Below are 18,136 nucleotides of genomic sequence, written 5' to 3'. Positions count from 1 at the left end.
GGTCGTACAAAGTGTCCTGGGAATTTAGCTAAACTTCCGAGTTTGCCTAAAGTCTGATTGGACTGACTTAGTAGGAATTGCATACCCAGTGCTCCTTGTCCTGGGGGAGACAGGCACACCGTATTTCCGGATTGGAAGGCTAACTCTATGCGAACCGAAATTCATCCGTCAGCTTTGCCGCCCCCGGCCGCTAGATGCCGCCACAGACAAATTTATTGAAACCCTAGACAAACAGGATCCGAGCCCCTCTAGATCCTCCCAGGATCCTTCAATGCTGGAAGAGACGTAACGCGCGAGTGGAGGTCTCACGAGAGTGAAAGAAAGTATCGCGATTTTTTCTTTCTCTCCCTTTTTTTTTTTTTTTTTTTGCTTAGCGACTGACAACAGGCCGGTTGCTCCGAGTAGAAGCGCTTGGCCTTCTTCCAAGTAGAAGTGGCCTGGCCTGAGATTGGAGTGAGACCCCAGCCCTAGGCTGGGGTTCTTTCCACATAGAGGAGACGGATTCAGAGGGGCTACAGGTAATTCGTACTCACCCTAGCAGAAAGAGATCTCTCTTTCTCCCACCGTAGAGGAATAGAAAGGACTCCCCTTCCCTCTCCCCTTCTCCCCTCCACCTCTTCCCATCTTCTTGACAACTGTTCTTTCCCTCCTTCCTTCACGCCATCACCAACCATCCTGCTTCCTTTACTCCCCAAGAAACTTAAGTGGGATCCGATATACAAGACGGGGGTGGTGTGGTGGGGTGATGCTTTCGGGATTATTGGGTGGGACCAAGAGGCTGGAGTTTACCCTGTCTTCGGGGAACGCCCCTCCTTCCCAGGTAACCCCAGAGACAGAGCTCTTTCTAGAGCCTCTACAGCCTCCCCAGAGAAGCTCCGGCCGCCTTGCGAAACTGATCGAACCGGAGGAGACAGCCATTATCCACAGACAACTGTTTTGCCCTTGCGCGGGTATCTTACAGCTTTGGGGAGCTGCTTCAGAAGTTGGCTGTCGTTTCTCTCCACGATTCCCTCGTTCCTCAGCCAGCCTGCCAGCAGTTCCTAAATAAGGGCTGCAACAGAATGACTTAACTGCTTGACCTGGGGCCAAGAAGCCTTAAGGAAAGTTTAAATGGGGGGGTATGGTGAAGGTTTCAGGTAAAACTGGTGTCTTGGGTAAGGAAGAGGAACCAATGCTGGTTTGGAATCCACCTCCCCACAGAGTGCTTAATGTCCCATGATAGGAGCTCTGTAATCATATTTCCTTTTGCTTAGACCAAGACCGTTGAAAACCAGACATATGATGAGCGTCTAGAGATTAACGACCCTGAAGAGGTTGCGAGTATTTATGCTCCAACCACAAGACACAAAGGTAAGAGAGGCATGAAGAGGAAAGAAAGAAATGGTTGTTTTTTGTTTTGTTTGTTTTGCAATTGTAAGTCAGCGGTTACTAAAAACAAACCAAAATTTGTAAAAAAAAAACTCCAAATAAACCATGAGGATCAAAACTGTTGATCTCACATGAATGACATGTAGCTTAGAATGACATGTAGCTTAGAATGACATGTAGCTTAGAACTTAGCCATACTTTCTTAGAAACAGGAACAAAACAATTGTCTATTACCACATGGAGAATATGTTTGACCCTGGTAGGTACCGCCTTGAGGGTTGCCGGATGGATTCCTGATTGTCCCCAAGAATTTTCTATTTTCTATTAGCAGATGTTGGCTTTCAGAGTCAAGTTACTTGCCATTGCTCCTGTTTTCCAAATAGTTAAGGGGGGAGAAAACACAGCCACCCAGATTGCAGGATCTTCCATCAACCTAACCACTGTTCCCCATCGCCATTTACTTCATGATACTGTTCTGCCCACAGTCTGCCGGGGGTTCATGTTTGTTTGTTTAATTTATCAAAACTCTTTTGCTCAGTTCTGAAGATGCTTCAGTTACCTATCCTTAACCTGCAATTCCAATTGAAACCTCAACAGAATATTTTTAGAGGACTTGACACCATCATTTGTTCAGCAAACATTTTTTGAATGCCTATTATCTGTCAGCCTTATGCTTGGCACTACGTATACAGTTTTTGTTTGTTTCTTTGTTTTGGCCATGCCGCGTGGCTTGTGGGATTTGAGTTTCCCGACCAGGGATTGAACCCAGGTCTTCGGCAGGGAGAGCTCAGAGTTCTAACCACTGGACCGCCAGGGAATTCCCAGGTATACAGTATTAAAAGAGACATTGACCCTGCCATCCTGATGCCTGTAATTATGGGAGACAGATAGCCAAATGAATAAAGAAACACAATTACAAATGTGTTAAGTGCATTGATGGAAGCAAAGAGTTTGATGTTATGGAGAATACTGGTGAGGAGTGGGATCTACTTTTGATGGAGGGGTCAGGGAAGACCTAAGGAGGTGATGGTTGAAACTGAAAGGTGAGAAGGATTTAGACACAGAGGAAAAGTAGGCCAGGAAGAGGGAGCCGCTAGTGAAATGTGAAAAGGAACTGAGGCCAGAAAGAACTTGGGTTACTTTGAGGACTTGAAAGAGACCAGCATATGGTAGGAGAGAGTAACCTCAGAGGTAGTCAGGAGGTATAACAAGCAGGGCTTTAGAGGCCATACTGCTGTTATGCATGGCATGGATTGAAGGGTGCAAAGGTGAAAGCAAGGAGCCAGTTAGAAGGACTGTCGCCATGGCTGAGTTGAGGTGTGACAGTGGCTTGGATGTGGGGAGGAAGTTGAGAATAGAGAGAATTGGCAAACGCTAGAGGTATTGTTGTAGTAGAATCACTAAGACTTGCTGATGGATTGGATTTAGCTCTTGAGTTAGGAATCAAGGATGACATCCAGGGTTGTTTATTGTGGTAAACTTGCCTAATATAAAATTTACCATTTTAACCATGTCCAAGTGTGACAATTCAGTAACATTAAGTACATTCGTGTTGTTGCGTAAGTATCTCTACTATTTCCAGAACTTTTTCATCATCTTGAACAGTTATTATTAAACAATAACTCTCCATTCCCCTCCCTTCCCCCCCACCCCCCAGCTGCTGGTAACCTCTATTCTACCTTGCCTCTATGAATTTACCTATTGTAGGTACTGCATAAGCAGAATCATACAGTGTTTGTCCTTTCCTGTCTGGCTTATTTCACATAGCTTAATGTTTTCAAGGTTCATTCATGCTGTAGCATGTGTTAGAATTTCCTTCCTTTTTATGGCTGAATAATATTCCATTGTTTGTATAACCACATTTTGTTTATCCATTTGTCTGTCGATGGACACTTGGGTGGTTTCCACCTTCTGGCAGTTGTGAATATGCTGCTATGAACATTGGTGTACAAGTATGTGTTTGAGTCCCTGCTTGCAGTCTTTTGGTGTATGTATACCTAGACGCTCAGGTGTTTTTTTTTTTTTTAACCAGGTCATTGACCTACTTATTTTTTTGTTTTAAATTTTTAATTTTTTAATGCCTGTCATGCATATTTATTTATTGAAGTATAGTTGATTTACAATGTTGTGTTACTTTCAGATGTATTGCACAGTAATTCAGTTATATTTATTCATATATTCTTTTTCAGATTCTTTTCCCTTATAGGTTATTAGAAAATACTGAGTATAGTTCCCTGTGCTATATAGTAGGTCCTTGTTAGTTATCTGACACCCAGGTTTTTTGTTTTTGTTTTTTAATATTTAGTTATTTATTTGTTTTGGCTGTGCTGGGTCTTAGTTGCAGCATGTGAACTTTTAGCTGCTGCACGCAGGCTTCTTAGTTGCAGCACGCGGGATCTAGTTCCCTGACCGGGCGTTGAACTTGGGCCCTGTGTACTGGGAGCTCGGAGTCTTCCCCACTGGACCACCAGGGGAGTCCCCTGACACCCAGGTTTTTGACTTGAGCACATTTATAATCTTGCCAGCTGTGGACATTATAATTTGTTTTCAGTTTAGGCAATTTAAAAGGCAGAAAAATGGTGTTTAGTGGGCATTCATTTGACTTAGAAATCATTGAACATGTTTTCATGCCAGTTAATAATATCTTACATCTGGTTATGCTTTTAATTGTTCAGAATATTTTATTGCTTTTATCTTATAGACAGTGATTCAGATTCATATTTGTGACTACTATTTGCCAGGAAGTAGGTCATTTCCTTCCACATAAAGTTGTTTTCAATTGATCCTTACAACAATCCTGACTGAGAAATATTACTGACCCCATTTAGAAGTGGGAATACTGAGACTCAGGGAGGTTAAGTCATTTTGTCCACCTGATAGAGTTGTCCTATAAACCCAGTCTTCTGACTATAAATCCAGCACTCCTTTTGCTTTACTAATTACTAACTAATTACTAACCTCATTTCACCAATATGTAAACTAAGGGCAGATTTTATGCTATTTATGTAATGGCAGATAATCAGTTAGTATAATGTCTAACCTAATGCCTTAAGCATACTAATACTTAGTAAGTATATCTCAAATTGAATTGACAGAGCCATGACTAGAATTCAGTTTCCTGTCTTTCAGCTAGATATTCTTATAAACCCCGTTTCATAAAATGGTTAGAGCATAAAATATTATAAATGAAAAATATCTGTCTTTGAAAATCATTTTAACGATAACCTAGGGACTTCCCTGGTGGCAGAGTGGTTAAGACTCCACGCTCCCAATGCAGGGGGCCTGGGTTCGATCCCTGGTCAGGGAACTAGATCCCACATGCATGTCGCCACTAAGAGTTTGCATGCCACAACTAAGGAGCCCACCTGCCACAACTAAGACACAGCGCAACCAAATAAATATTTTTAAAAAACCCCAAAAAACAATAACCTAAAGGGAAAACTTTTCTTCCAAGGACTTCGTCGTTCCGCCCATCTTCCTAACAAGACTATGGCTGACAACAGCAGTGATGAGTACGAAGAGGAAAATAACAAGGTGCAGTATAACCCACAGCTTCTTGTGAAATTTCTGCTTTGAAGTTTTAGTAGTTAGTTTGAAATGACACTAGTTCAGTAGCAAACATTTCTTAAATACTCACCTCCAGTGATTGGGTTCCTTTGAGCTCGTGGAGGACAGTCACGAGCCAAGAGCATTAAGATTTTGACTCTCCTTCTGGAATAAAGCTTACTGTTATAGCTGATGTTTTGGTGAGAAATTTCATATAACACAGGCCCATGTTTCACAAACTTTTCTAGTCATAATAATCAACTGGGGTACTTATTTAAAAAAAAAAACAGATAGGAATTCCCTGGTGGTCCAGTGGTTAGAACTCTGTGCTTCCACTGCAGGGGGCACGGGTTCGATCCCCTGGTCGGGGAACTAAGATCTCACATGCCACGTGGCACGGCCAATAAATAAATAAATAATAAAAAAAAAATTTAGAAAAACATTTCCAGTCCCCACCCAGAACTGCCTAATCAGAATCCTGAAGGTAAAAGCCTGCAAATGTATATTTTGAGCAAGCACTCCAAGTCATTCTTATGATAAAGAAAGTTTGGAATGATTCATCTGGCATTGGTTCACTGTCAACAGTTGTGATACTTCTAGTATTTTGTGAAAGAGACTTTAGTTTTGAAGTCTTAAGGCCCAGATGTCACTTTGCTGTTATTCTGTGAACCAAGAGAATCACCGTTTCTGGAAGTGGGATGAGAAGACGCCTTCAATTTGCACACGTGCACTGTCTAACAGCCCGTGTTTAGGCTTAGCACATGGTCCAATGGTTATGTTTTAATCGTCCTCCAAGAACAGGCGTTTTGAAAACTCAGGTGAAGGAGAATATTTGAAGTAATGCAGAAAGCTGTAGCAACAGAGACGGATTTCATAGAAAGTCTTAAAGGTCATGTTTTAAGATAGCCCCACTTTGTGACTAGTGTGCTGTTTGACATCTTACCTACAAAGTCATTTTTTGGCATCTTGTCTGTGGTATATAAAGTCTTCTCCCATAGGTCAGAGATTTTGCAAAGCACTACTTTGAAGAAGCAGACAAAAGAAAAGTGAGCAATTTTCCTAAATTGACCTCCTAATTTTGTATATTCGCCCTAAATTTTTCTAGTTTTCATCATGATGTAGTCAATATTCAAGGCTCATTTTCTTTCCAATTTAATATGCACCCAGAATCAGCAGATAGGATCCACTTTTGAATAATCTTTGAGCTGACGATATTCTTAAAAATCTCTCCTTGCCAGACTGCTTCCCATGTGACCAAGAATAATTTGGGCAGATTTTGAATTAGGAAAGAACACTGTGGGAGATTCTTACCAATTGTATACCAATAAGGCATATTCTGCAACTGTGTCATCAGTCTCACATGTTACAGATTAGTTAAAATATATTTTTATCTATGTGTAATAAATCTGTGTTAGGCTTAGAGGAGAATGTAACCCAAAGAAGTTTTTGATGTCCTGTAATGTGTCACAGTTTTATATGTCAGTAGCTGCTTTAATGTAAAAGAAACATTAAATAATTAAAAAAACTAGAACCAATCATCTCTTAACCTCAGTGTAAGCCATATGGCATATGGAAACCAAGCTTGAAAAACCTATTTTTAAAGGGGGCCAATTGGCCACCCTTTAGGTCCTAAGTGAGGGCATGCCACAGGCTCCAGGCCCTAAAGTCAAAGACATGGACCCTGTCCCAGCTGCCCCGGCAAGCCCAAGCACCACCTTACCCCTTCTCGTCAGCTTGAGGGTGGGGTGGTGCATCTAGAACCCAGAAAGGTAGGTCGTAATGCCAAGGACAGAAGAGTCTCTTATCTTGAGATATAATGTACAGTCATTGCATTTAACTTACGGGGGAAGGGAGGGGAACCATGCATAGGTCAGATACCCATTGAATGGAAATGGAAAACACACAGTCTCCGGAACTGCTGGTCAGAATCCAGGCCCGGGGTTGATTATGAACTTTCTTCTTTTGATAGTTACAAGCAGCTTACCCTGGGCAGTCTTGCAAATTAAATACTAGATTTCCTCCCTGTGATCTCTGTGAGTATTAAGATTCCCTAAAGTGTGTCTTCCCTACTTCATCTTCCCCCATTTCTTCCCAAAATAACTATTATATTTAGAGTTGCTTTCTTCTTCAGAAGTCCCTCAGTTTTAGAGTTGAAGCTGACTGGGTAAAGTTTATGCAGAGTTCTCAGAATCTCCTAAGTAATAGGTAAGAGAGATATGTATTGGATAAAATTTATACCCAAGCCTCGAGCAGAGGAAGAGACCATGGTTATAGAAAGTGGGGACTCAGTAGCTAAGGAGGAGCAGAAGAAGGTTCTCGAGGCCCTTCTTGGGAGTGCTTCCTTCTCTTTCCAGTGAATTGGTGTCAGGCGGGAGGGTTCTGGTTAGAGTACTAGGAGAGAACTGGGTAAAGGTATACTAAATTTCTCCTTACCTGGACCTTTCTATCTCCTGCCCTATCTCAGGAGAAAAAGAAGACCTCGCAGCCCACTCCTCAGCGGGGCTTTAGTGAAAACGATGACGACGACGATGATGACTCATCTGAAACTGATTCTGATGACGACGATGATGATGAAGAGCACGGGGCCCCTCTGGAAGGGTAGGAAAAGCTCCCTTGCCAAGGAGGAAAACGCCTCCTTCAAAACACTGGACAGGAGGACGTCAGTGAGAAGTGAAATTCCAGCAGCTCTTTTGATCTCCTCTATTTAGGATTATCAGATGCTCAGAAACCCAGTGTAATGAGTTTTCCTTCTTTTTCGGCTCTACTGCCCGCATCCTGTGATGTCACTTGCACTATTGGAAACACTTGTGGGCTCAGGGATTTCATGAGGATTTGCTGAGTCAGCTTAACTGATGGTCTCTGACTTCAAGGAGTTCACATTCTAGGGAAGAGAAGATAAATTTATACACATACCAAAGCATTTCTATCTAGCAAGGAAAACATGCATGCACAGGAACATTTCTATTTTAGGCTCAGACCCTTTTAGGACGGGTAGAGAATAGGTGCATCCGGAACCCTGTATTGAGGCAAAATGTTCCTGCATGGTGCTTCAGTAAAAATTCTCCTCACCATATTCCAGCTCTGGTGCTAGATTAACCATGACCCACCCCTGTAGGTTTTAATCAAAGTAGATTCTAAAGCCCATTCATTTAAAATACAATTAACTGGTGTAGCCAATCAGTAGAATTCTTTCTAGCGTTAAAAAGTGTGAGGCAGCACTCTATGCACTGTAAAGAACAGTCTCCAAGGGACACTGTTACGTTTTGAAAAGGTATAGAAGTCTTTATGCTGTGCTACCATGTGTATAAAACAGATGTTACATAAGCCATCTCTAGGCTGCCCTAGGAACTAATAACACTGATTACTCTTGGGAGGGGAACTTGGTGGCAAAGGAACAGGGGTGGAAGGGGACATAACTTTCCACTGAATACATTTTGTGCCTTTTATTTCCTGTCGTGTGCATGCATACTTTATTCAATGAAGTAGTTTAATAAAAATAAAAAGTTACCTTTGAATTATCCACCTGAAGGTAGACACTAAGTAAATTAGGCAAATGTTTAATACCAGACTGACTTTTCATGCTTCCCAGTTTACTTCATGATTCTGCTTCCATAAATTATAATCTGGGGAAATATAAACTATTTCGTTTTTTTGTTAAGCAACTCTTCCCAGAAGAACCTTAAGTAACTTTCCTAGTCACTTATATACTTTGTCAATTCATTACATTTTACTTAATTATAGTCATTGATATGTACTCTACTTCTTTTTTACTGTATACATTTCATGTATTAATACAAATATTTTTAATAACTGCGGTATTCATCTTGACATATCTAACCATCTCTCAAGTGTTGGACATTTTGTTTCTAATTTTTTACTTTTATAAATAACACTGAAAAACATCTTTGTAAAAATTCCTTTTTTTCTTGGGGTAAACCATTTTCATGTCAGAAATTAAGATCTCATTCCATCTTTTCTCTTCATCCCCTTCATTCAAAAAAAAAAGGGAAAACAATTTCTGCTACATTCTAAAATTTTTTAAAATTATGTTTTGGATTTTCTGTAGCTCTGTTCTTCATTGTCAGAGACAGCTGAGAGCTAATTATAATCATTTTTAAAGTTACCTTGCAAGCTGCTCAGAAAAGGCAGATGTGGGTGGAGCAGAAACTAGGTCCAGAGTCATATGCCCTGTGGCCAGAGTAACACCCGGGCTGAACCAGGGCTCAGCAACCCCTGCTCTTCTCTGGCTACCTTGAACCACATTTTCCTTTCCCCAGTGCCTATGATCCTGCAGATTATGAGCATTTGCCAGTTTCTGCTGAGATTAAGGAACTCTTCCAGTACATCAGTAGGTGAGTACCAGGCCCTCCCACCATAATCCCCAGCCCTGCCTTGCCCTTTCCTTCCTCTAGTCTGAAACATGGCCATTCCCCTTAGGTTTTTTCAGCCTGAATAATAAAGTAAGTTTCTCTGACAGTTTCCACCTTCCCGTGGCAATATCTCCTAGGTATACACCTCAGTTGATTGACCTGGACCACAAACTGAAACCTTTCATTCCTGATTTTATCCCAGCTGTCGGGGATATTGATGCATTCTTAAAGGTACAGTCAGAACATCCTAAAACTGACTCCTTAGGTGTTTCTTCTGACCCCTCTATCACTCTAACAGTTCCACTAATTTCCCTGACTACCAATAGCTACCTTAATATATATTCTTCATTTCACTGGAGTTCTTAACTTGCTCTCAACTCCAAATTATACTTATTGCTATTAGGTAATAATTGATTATCTCACTAGGTGTTAAAATTTGTCATATATCTGCCTCCTGGGGTTATCCATGACTTCAGCTTTATATCTAAGGTCCTATAGATCATGTATTTTTTTTTCTAGGTAGTACTTTAGTACAGCATGATATACAGGCATGCTTTTTAATACTAGAAATAATGATGAACCAGAAGAGTTCTTCCTCTTCAGCTTATTGGAAGCAAGTATACCTTTTTAGATCCCTCCCATGTTTTTTTTCTCTGCTTTCTTACCTTTCTCCTAACCAGGTTCCACGTCCTGATGGAAAGCCTGACAGCCTTGGCCTACTGGTATTGGATGAGCCTTCTACAAAGCAGTCGGACCCTACAGTGCTCTCACTTTGGTTAACAGAGAATTCCAAACAGCACAATGTCACAGTAAGATACTAGCCTAGCACAGGCCCCAGCTCCAGGGGGCCGAGAGTAGAAGCCTTGCTAGTATTTGAACAGTTGACTTACTGCCTATTAAAAGGGATGGCTATGGTTTCAACCAGCCCTGTTTTTTTCAGTAACAATTGTATTAAGATATAATTTACCTACCATGAAATTCACCCTTTTAAATTGTACAATTCAGTGACTTTTAGTATATTCACAGAGCTGTACAACCATCACTACTATTTAAGAACATTTTCATTATTCCAAAAAGAACCCCCTTGGGAATTCCCTGGTGGTCCAGTGGTTAGGACTCAGCACTTTCACAGTGGTGAGCCCGGGTTCAATCCCTGATGGGGGAACTAAGATCCCACAAGCTGTGAGGTGGGGCCAAAAACCTAAACAAAACAAAGAGAAACCCCATACCCATTAGTAGTCACTCCTCTCCTCATTCCCCCTGCTCTTAAACCCTGGTCACTACTTCATTCCTTTTTTATGGTTGAATAATATTCCATTGTGTGGACATACCATATTTTGTCTATCCATTTACCAGTTGTTTCCATGTCTATTAATTCTGCATCTATGAATGTATACAAGTTGTTGCATGCACATATATTGTTGTCTTGCGTATATAGGTAGGAGTAGGATTGCTGAGCCATATGGAAACTGTTTAATATTTTGAGGAACTGCCAAACTGTTTTCCAGAGTGGCTGAATCATTTTACAATCCCACCAGCAATGAATTAGAGTTCCAATTTTTCCACATCCTCGCCAACACTTGGTATTGTCTGTCTTTTTTATTCTAGCCATCCTAGTAGGTGTGAAATGGTATCTTATTGTGGTCATTCCTGTCCTATTGACCTGCCCCCTTCCCCTGGCTCCAGAAGATTTTATCAGGGTTTCCTATAATCTTCATTTGGCTCCTGGCAGGCTTCACTTTTCAGCAGTTACCTTGAATACGAAATAGCAGCATATGATGAGGCACTCTGTAAAAACAAGAGTAGAAACATCCTTCAGGACTTCCCTGGGGGCGCAGTGGTTGAGAGTCCGCCTGCCGATGTAGGGGACACGGGTTTGTGCCCCGGTCCGGGAAGATCCCACATGCCGCGGAGCGGCTGGGCCCGTGAGCCATGGCCGCTGAGCCTGCGCGTTCAGAGCCTGCACATCCGGAGCCTGTGCTTCGCAACGGGAGAGGCCACAATAGTGAGGGGCCCGCGTACTGCAAAAACAACAACAACAACAACAGAAAAAACATCCTTCAGGGGCTTCCCTGGTGGCACAGTGGTTAAGAATCCACCTGCCAATGCAGGGGACACGGGCTCAAGCCCCGGTCCGGGAAGATGCTAGATGCCGCGGAGCAACTAAGCCCGTGTGCCACAACTACTGAGCCTGTCCTCTAGAACACGTGAGCCACAACTGCTGAGCCCGTGTGCCACAACTGCTAAAGCCCACGTGCCTAGAGCCCATGCTCTGCAACAAGAGAAGCCAACGCAATGAGAAACCTGTGCACCGCAACAAAAGAGTAGCCTCCACTTGCCGCAACTAGAGAAAGCCCACGCACAGCAACAAAGACCCAACACAGCCAAAAATAAATAAATAAATTTATTTTTTTAAAAATTCTAGAAAAACAAATAAAGAATATCCTTCAGTGCCATCAGCCAGGCTTTCCCCTTATTTTTCTAGCAACATATGAAAGTAAAGAGCCTGGAAGATGCAGAAAAGAATCCCAAAGCCATTGACACATGGATTGAGAGCATCTCTGAATTACACCGCTCCAAGCCCCCTGCGACTGTGCACTACACCAGGTAAGAAATAGTACATTCTTTACTGTAGTAACCCATGGTAACTTTCACCACCTGGGAAGCCATTGCTTCTGAGAAGGGGGTCCCAAGGCTGGGACATATTTGAGATATATCAACCTGAGGATCTATGGATCCTGGCTGCTACTGGCTAAGAGTACAGACATGAAGATTATGATTTATCTGGTATTATTACTTAGCCAGCTTCTCCAAACCCCAGGTGCTGGGTAGGTTTGGCCCACCCAGTCTATGTTCTCCTGAAATCCTAATGTGCCAGACTGAGAATCTCCCTTCAGTCTAGAATATCCTGATGCAGAGACTTCTGATACCTGCCCATGTCCTCTATTCACATTTACCTCTGTACTTGTAGGCCTATGCCCGATATTGACATGCTGATGCAGGAATGGTCTCCAGAGTTTGAAGAGCTTTTGGGAAAGGTGAGTGGAAGGTAGCAGGAGCTCAGAAAGTGTGGCATTCATTCTAGGGCCCAGTGTTTTCTCTCTTCTTGTATTACTATTATCATTAACTTTTAAATTGAAATATAATACAAAATCAGAAACATACATATAAGTGTTGGTTAACTTTCACCAACTGAACACCTTTGTGTAACCAACACATCAGATCAAAAAAACAGAACATCTCTGGCATCCTGGAAGCCCCTCAGGCTTCCACCTCCCAACGGGACTATTTTCCTGACTTCTAATAGCACAGATTAGGTCTGCCTGGTTTTTTGTTTTGTTTGTTTGTTTGTTTTTTGGCCATGCCACATGGCTTGTGGGATCTCAGTTCCCCGACCAGATATTGAACCTGGAATCAGTGAAAGCCCGGCATCCTAACCACTAGGCCACCAGGGAACTCCCTAGGTTTGTCAGTTTTGTATTTTATCTAAATATAATCATGTTCCTTTGTGTCTTATTTGCTCATCTATATTGTTCATCCATATGGAGAGTCATCCATATTGTTCATACATCATGGTTATATATTTGTTCTCACAACTGTATGGTATTCCATTGTTTGAATATATCCATTCTATGATAGCCATTTGGGTAGTTTCCAGTTTGGGGATATTACAAATTACTCTGTAATATTATTGTCCTACTACTATGAGTACATACCTTTTGATGTACATTTTGTATTATCACTTTAGACTCCACCTTTTCCACAGAGGTATATATGCTATTCTAAGAAGCTGAAGTCCTATTCATAATGATCCTAAATTTTTAAAAAGTGCCCAGGAATATATTTAATAAGAAATGGTCAAGACTTTTTTGAAAACCAATTATAAAACTTTAGTGAAGGGTAGACACAAGCTCTGAGTGGATGAGGAGTCAAGCCATGTTCCTGGAAGGGAGGGGTCAATCGCTCAGCACTGTCAGTCCTCCCCAGTTCACCGTGGAAATGGAAGGCCGTTTCAATTAGGATTTTAACTGCATTGTTTTAGAAACTGAAAATTCGGTAACAAAGTTTATCTGAGAGAATCAATTTTTAAGACTAATCATGAAAATTTTAGGGAAAAAATGAGGATTTGCCCTGTCAGACATTAGAAACACATTATAAAGCTGTAGTAAATAAAACAATAATGTACTGGTTAGGAACAGAAATAGATCAGCAGCACATAACAATCCAGAAACAAACCCATGTAAATGCAGAAATTTGTTGTATAAGAAAGATGGTTATTTTAAATGATTAGAGGGACTTCCCTGGCAGTCCAGTGGTTAAGATTCCGCACTTCCAATGCAGGGGGCGTGGCTTCGATCCCTGGTCCGGGAACTAATATCCCAGGTGCTGCGTGGCCAAAAGAAAAAAAAAAAAAAAAAACTAGTTGGGAATTAAATGATTAGAGATAGGATGGGTTGTGATGAGATGATTGACCAGCCATTTGAGAAAAATTAAATAGATCTAAACCTCAACCATATGCATATAGGAATTCCAAATGAATTAAACAGTTAAAAATAAAACTATACAGGACTTGCCTGGCGGTCCAATGGTTAAGACTCCACGCTCTCAATGCAGGGGACACGGGTTCGAGCCCTGATCGTGGAACTAAGATCCCGCATGCCACGTGGTGCGGCCAAGAAGAAAAAAAGTTACTTACATATATATGTGATATTACTGTCCAAGCAAAAAGCTCTTACATATCAAGAAAAGAAAACTGAGCAAAGATGATAACAGGTCCTTCCTGGCCATGTTGCTTAAAATTGCTTCACCACATTCCCCAAGCTCTTTCCCTGCTTTTTCTCCATGCTACTTACCTTCTAACATATTGTATACCTTACTAATTTTGTCTTTTGTTTCTCCCTACTAAAATATAAGCTCCAGGAAGACAGAGTTTTCGGTACATGTTTATTGAGAAATTGTTGTAAAAGCAAAAAATTTGAAAACAATCTCTTTTCTCACAGCATTTTAAAGCTATAGCTGAAGAAAACTGTTTGATTAGGGAATTGAATAGATAGATTGTAGTACATCCATTCAGTGAAATACACAATGGAGTATTGTTTGGCCTTATTTTGCTCTGATACAGAGAAATACCAATGACATGTTGTTACATGGAAAAAGGAAATTGCAGAACCATCTACTCTGATTTTTGTAAAAAGAGAACAAAAAATTTTTAAGAAGCCAGTGGTTTTTAAACTTACAATATTAGTTTAGATCTGGAGCCTGCTGAGATGTCATGTCATTTTTTTCTGTTCCTGTGGTGTCCAAGGACCGTTAGGCCTTCTAACACCAAGTAACTATAAATACTTGGCCATAACTTGGGTCCAGTTTCTTCTTCACAAATACACACAGGAAGACTGCATGGCAGTATATTTTACTTTATTTATAAAATATTTTGGTCCTGTTATATCATATGCTACTTTGGTGGTTAATGAGTTTAACCATTTTACTGATCGGGGGAAAAGAAAAGGCACGTTGTATTATTTGCTAGGGCTGCCATAACAAAGTGCCACAGACTGGGTGGCTTAAGCAACAGAAATTTATTTTTTCACACTCTGGAAGCTAGAAGTTGGAGATCAAATTGTCAGCAGAGTTGATTCCTTTTAGACCCTTTCTCTTTGGCTGTCTCCTCCCTGTGTCTTCACATGGTCTTCCCTCTGTATGTGTCTCGGTTCTAATTTCCTCTTCTTATAAGGATTCCAGTCATACTGGATTAGGATTCACCCTAATGACCTCATTTTAACTTCTCTTTTTTACGACCATATCTGCAAATATAGGCACATGATCTGAGGCACTTAGAGGTTAGGACTTAAAACACATGAATTTTGGGGGAACACAATTCAGCCCATGTCACCCCTTATGCTCGGAGCTCTTTTGCTTCAGAGAGAGTGAGTGATGCTAGGACCACTGAAATTTCAGCCTTTTGACTCGGGTCCATCCCGTGCCCCTCCTAGGTGAGCCTGCCCACAGCAGAGACTGACTGCAGCCTGGCACAGTACATAGACATGATCTGTGGTGAGCCCTTCCATCCCTTCCTTGACCCCCATCTCTGGATAAAGTCATTGTGGGCTGTTGAAAAGGCTGGTTCACTCTGAGTTGCAGCCTTTACTTTAAGCCCGTTGTGCTATTTGGCAGCACGCGAGGGTGGTATTTGGGTTTATGTGACTACCTGCTGGGTATTTAACCCCCCGAGTTATAGTCACACATCCCGTCTGGGAGGGGACTGGCCATCCTAAACGGAAATGCCCCATAGCTTCCGGATTTTTGTTTATTTCTGCTCACGGGAGTTCTTGATTTCAGCCATCCTAGACATCCCCATCTACAAGAGTCGGATTCAGTCCCTCCACCTGCTCTTTTCCCTCTACTCGGAATTCAAGAACTCGCAGGTAAGACCAGCATTGGAGATTGACTTAAGCTGTAGTGAGGACTGCTGCTGTCGCCACTGACTTAAGCTGTAGTGAGGATTGCTGCTGTCGCCACTATTTTGGGTCTGCTGTGATTCTGTCCTGTGACAGTGGAGAATGTCTCTGCCTGGAGTTACCATCACCCTTCCCCATAACGAAGGGAGCTGCAAAGCAGGCAGGGGTGGGGCTTGTAAAGGAAGGGGAAGTAGAAGCAATGTGGGCCTTAGACAAGGCTAGGTAAGGATCTACAGTGGACACTCATTTTTACAGGAGAACCAAGTGGCCTAATGAATGGAAGCAGGAAGCAAGGTTAGTTCTTGCTAAAATGTAGTAACTAGTATGTCCTCAATCCTTCATGTTCCCTCTCTCTCCTCACAGCATTTTAAAGCTCTAGCTGAAGGCAAGAAAGCATTCACCCCTCCATCCAACTCCACCTCCCAAGCAGGAGATGCAGAGACATTAACCTTCAGCTGAGACACCTCCCATGTCACTCTGTTTCAAGGCTGAGCTGGCTTCTCTGCCCCATCTGAGAAGGAGGGATCACTGTCAGCCACTTGGCGGCCTTGCCTGCCTCACAGCTTGATTCGGAGACAGCGCACGTCTTACTGCCCTCTCTGCCAGAAAGCACTGCCCATGGTCATTAAATGGCTAATGCCTGTGTCAGAGTTCCTTCCCATGGAAATTAATTATGCATTTACACTACTGTGGGGATGTGAGTTAGAATCACTGGAATTCCTGGGATCCCAGGATGCTCAGGTTGGGAGGAAGGCTTAAAAGATGTTCTTTTGAGATAGCAATAGAATTATTCTCTTTCATTCTTAAAGTTAGTTGGCAAAGATTTTACAAATAAAATACTCTTATCTTTCAGGTTATCCTGCTCTCCTTGAAATATGAAAGAGAGAAGGCAGACTGAGCATAGGCAGAGATAAGGAACTTGGCCTAGGAATAGGCATTAAGTGAATAGCAGTTTAAGCAAATCAACTTTGTGAAATAAAATCAAACCCCAGTCCTCCAAGGTTGGCGATAGAGGGGAAACTTTTTTCTCCCAGAACTTATTTTTTCTGGGGGTCTCCCACCAGGTAGTGCTACCTGCCTTACAGGCTACCTGCCTGTCTAGCTCCAGACCTGTCTGGTTGTGGTCTTAGGGAGCCTAGCTATTGCAGTCACCCAGGTGAGAGATGATGGTGTCCTGGACTGGGTGGTAGTGGTAGAGATGGACAGATTCAGGAAATATTTTGGAGGTTTTATCAGCTAAGCTCCAGTCAGAAACCATACTAGTTATTTCTAACAAAGGATGTTAATTTAAGTATGGGCAGTTGGTTACAAAAGTGTTGGAAGGGCTGAAGAAACAAAAGGGAGAATGGAGAGTGCTGAAGGAACAAGAGGCTAAAGGGGAGTGTCCACTGCTGGAAACAGAAGAGCTGCCACAGTGGCTGGGATGGCTGAGCAGGTCCGAGACCCTCACCCCTACTACAGCCACCCTGGGCAAGCGCTGCTGCCTCCTCTATCCCACCCTCTCCTGGCTTGCTGGTGCCTCCCACTGGCAGAAATTAACAGCTGGCAAGGGAATCTGGAAAATCGAGCAGCATAAAGTATAGAAGGGAAGGTGTGGGGTACGAGACAACAGATAAGCAACCAGGAGAGGTGGAACCAACAGAACTTAGTGATAGAGTGAATGTGGGGGAGGGAAGAGAAGAAAGGGCGACTCCCAGGTTCTCTGGCTTGAGCAGCTGGGCGGGTAATGGAGCCAAGTACTGATATACGGGGCAAGAACTGATCGGAGGGGAAAATTACAGTAAGATGCTACAGCCTAATACATACCCGAGAAACACGAGACAGGAAGGGCATCATTTCCTACAGACCCTTAAGCCAACTCTGATGTTCATCTCATGCTTGAACTTGAGCAGGAACATCTGAGCTCAGGCCTCACTTTGACACCATATTGGGACCAGGTGCTCTGCTCTCAGATGGATGCCATTAATGCTCACATTTCACTCAAGGAAAAAGAGAGGCAAAAACATGATAGGAACTCAGATTCTCCATCAGGTTTTCAGGGAACAATCAGACTGCCTTCTTTGGCTAGAACTGAGACTTAGCTCTAGTAAGTACAGTCGACTCTCGTTATTCACAGTAGCTATGTTCTATCGAGGCACCGCAGACACAATTAGCAAATACTGAACCACTGCTCCTGGGGGAAATATAAGGTAAGGTTCCCGTGTGCCTCTGTCATAACACTGTCGTCAACAACCATTGATTCACTGAACTCACGGCCACCAGCACTGTAAGTCATGCCATGATGAAGCGTATCTAACGCACTCTCTCTGTAAGGCACGTGACAGCCTTACTACACTTAGTTAACTCTAGCCAGCACCTCAGCACTATGCGGGTAGGGGCCATTTAATTTATTTATTT

General features: G+C 42.3%; 1 protein-coding gene across 3 annotated transcripts; it reads left to right on the top strand.

Annotated features, from left to right (window-relative positions):
* The first annotated feature begins 312 nt into the window (after positions 1–312).
* Positions 313–16,596, top strand: IFT46 (intraflagellar transport 46). 3 transcript variants are annotated; one of them, XM_024751767.1, is made up of 12 exons: positions 313–518; positions 1,254–1,350; positions 4,823–4,902; positions 7,379–7,512; positions 9,192–9,266; positions 9,422–9,515; positions 9,965–10,093; positions 11,770–11,891; positions 12,256–12,322; positions 15,275–15,335; positions 15,621–15,706; positions 16,103–16,596. In XM_024751767.1, exons 3-12 carry the CDS (start codon positions 4,858–4,860, stop codon positions 16,196–16,198), a joined length of 909 nt encoding a protein of 302 aa, XP_024607535.1. In that variant the 5' UTR covers positions 313–518; positions 1,254–1,350; positions 4,823–4,857; the 3' UTR covers positions 16,199–16,596. The 3 variants fall into 3 exon arrangements, with proteins under 3 accessions (XP_024607535.1, XP_024607536.1, XP_024607537.1); XM_024751768.1 differs by lacking the exon at positions 16,103–16,596 and adding an exon at positions 15,995–16,038 and having other exon boundaries at positions 368–518; XM_024751769.1 differs by lacking the exon at positions 16,103–16,596 and adding an exon at positions 15,998–16,027 and having other exon boundaries at positions 368–518.
* The last annotated feature ends 1,540 nt before the right edge of the window (positions 16,597–18,136 follow it).

The sequence above is a fragment of the Neophocaena asiaeorientalis genome, unplaced genomic scaffold, assembly GCF_003031525.2.
Source record: "Neophocaena asiaeorientalis asiaeorientalis breed wild unplaced genomic scaffold, Neophocaena_asiaeorientalis_V1.1 scaffold479, whole genome shotgun sequence".
NCBI lineage: Eukaryota > Metazoa > Chordata > Mammalia > Artiodactyla > Phocoenidae > Neophocaena > Neophocaena asiaeorientalis.
Note: the sequence above shows the minus strand (reverse complement) of the source record. Positions and strands in the feature narration are given on the sequence as shown.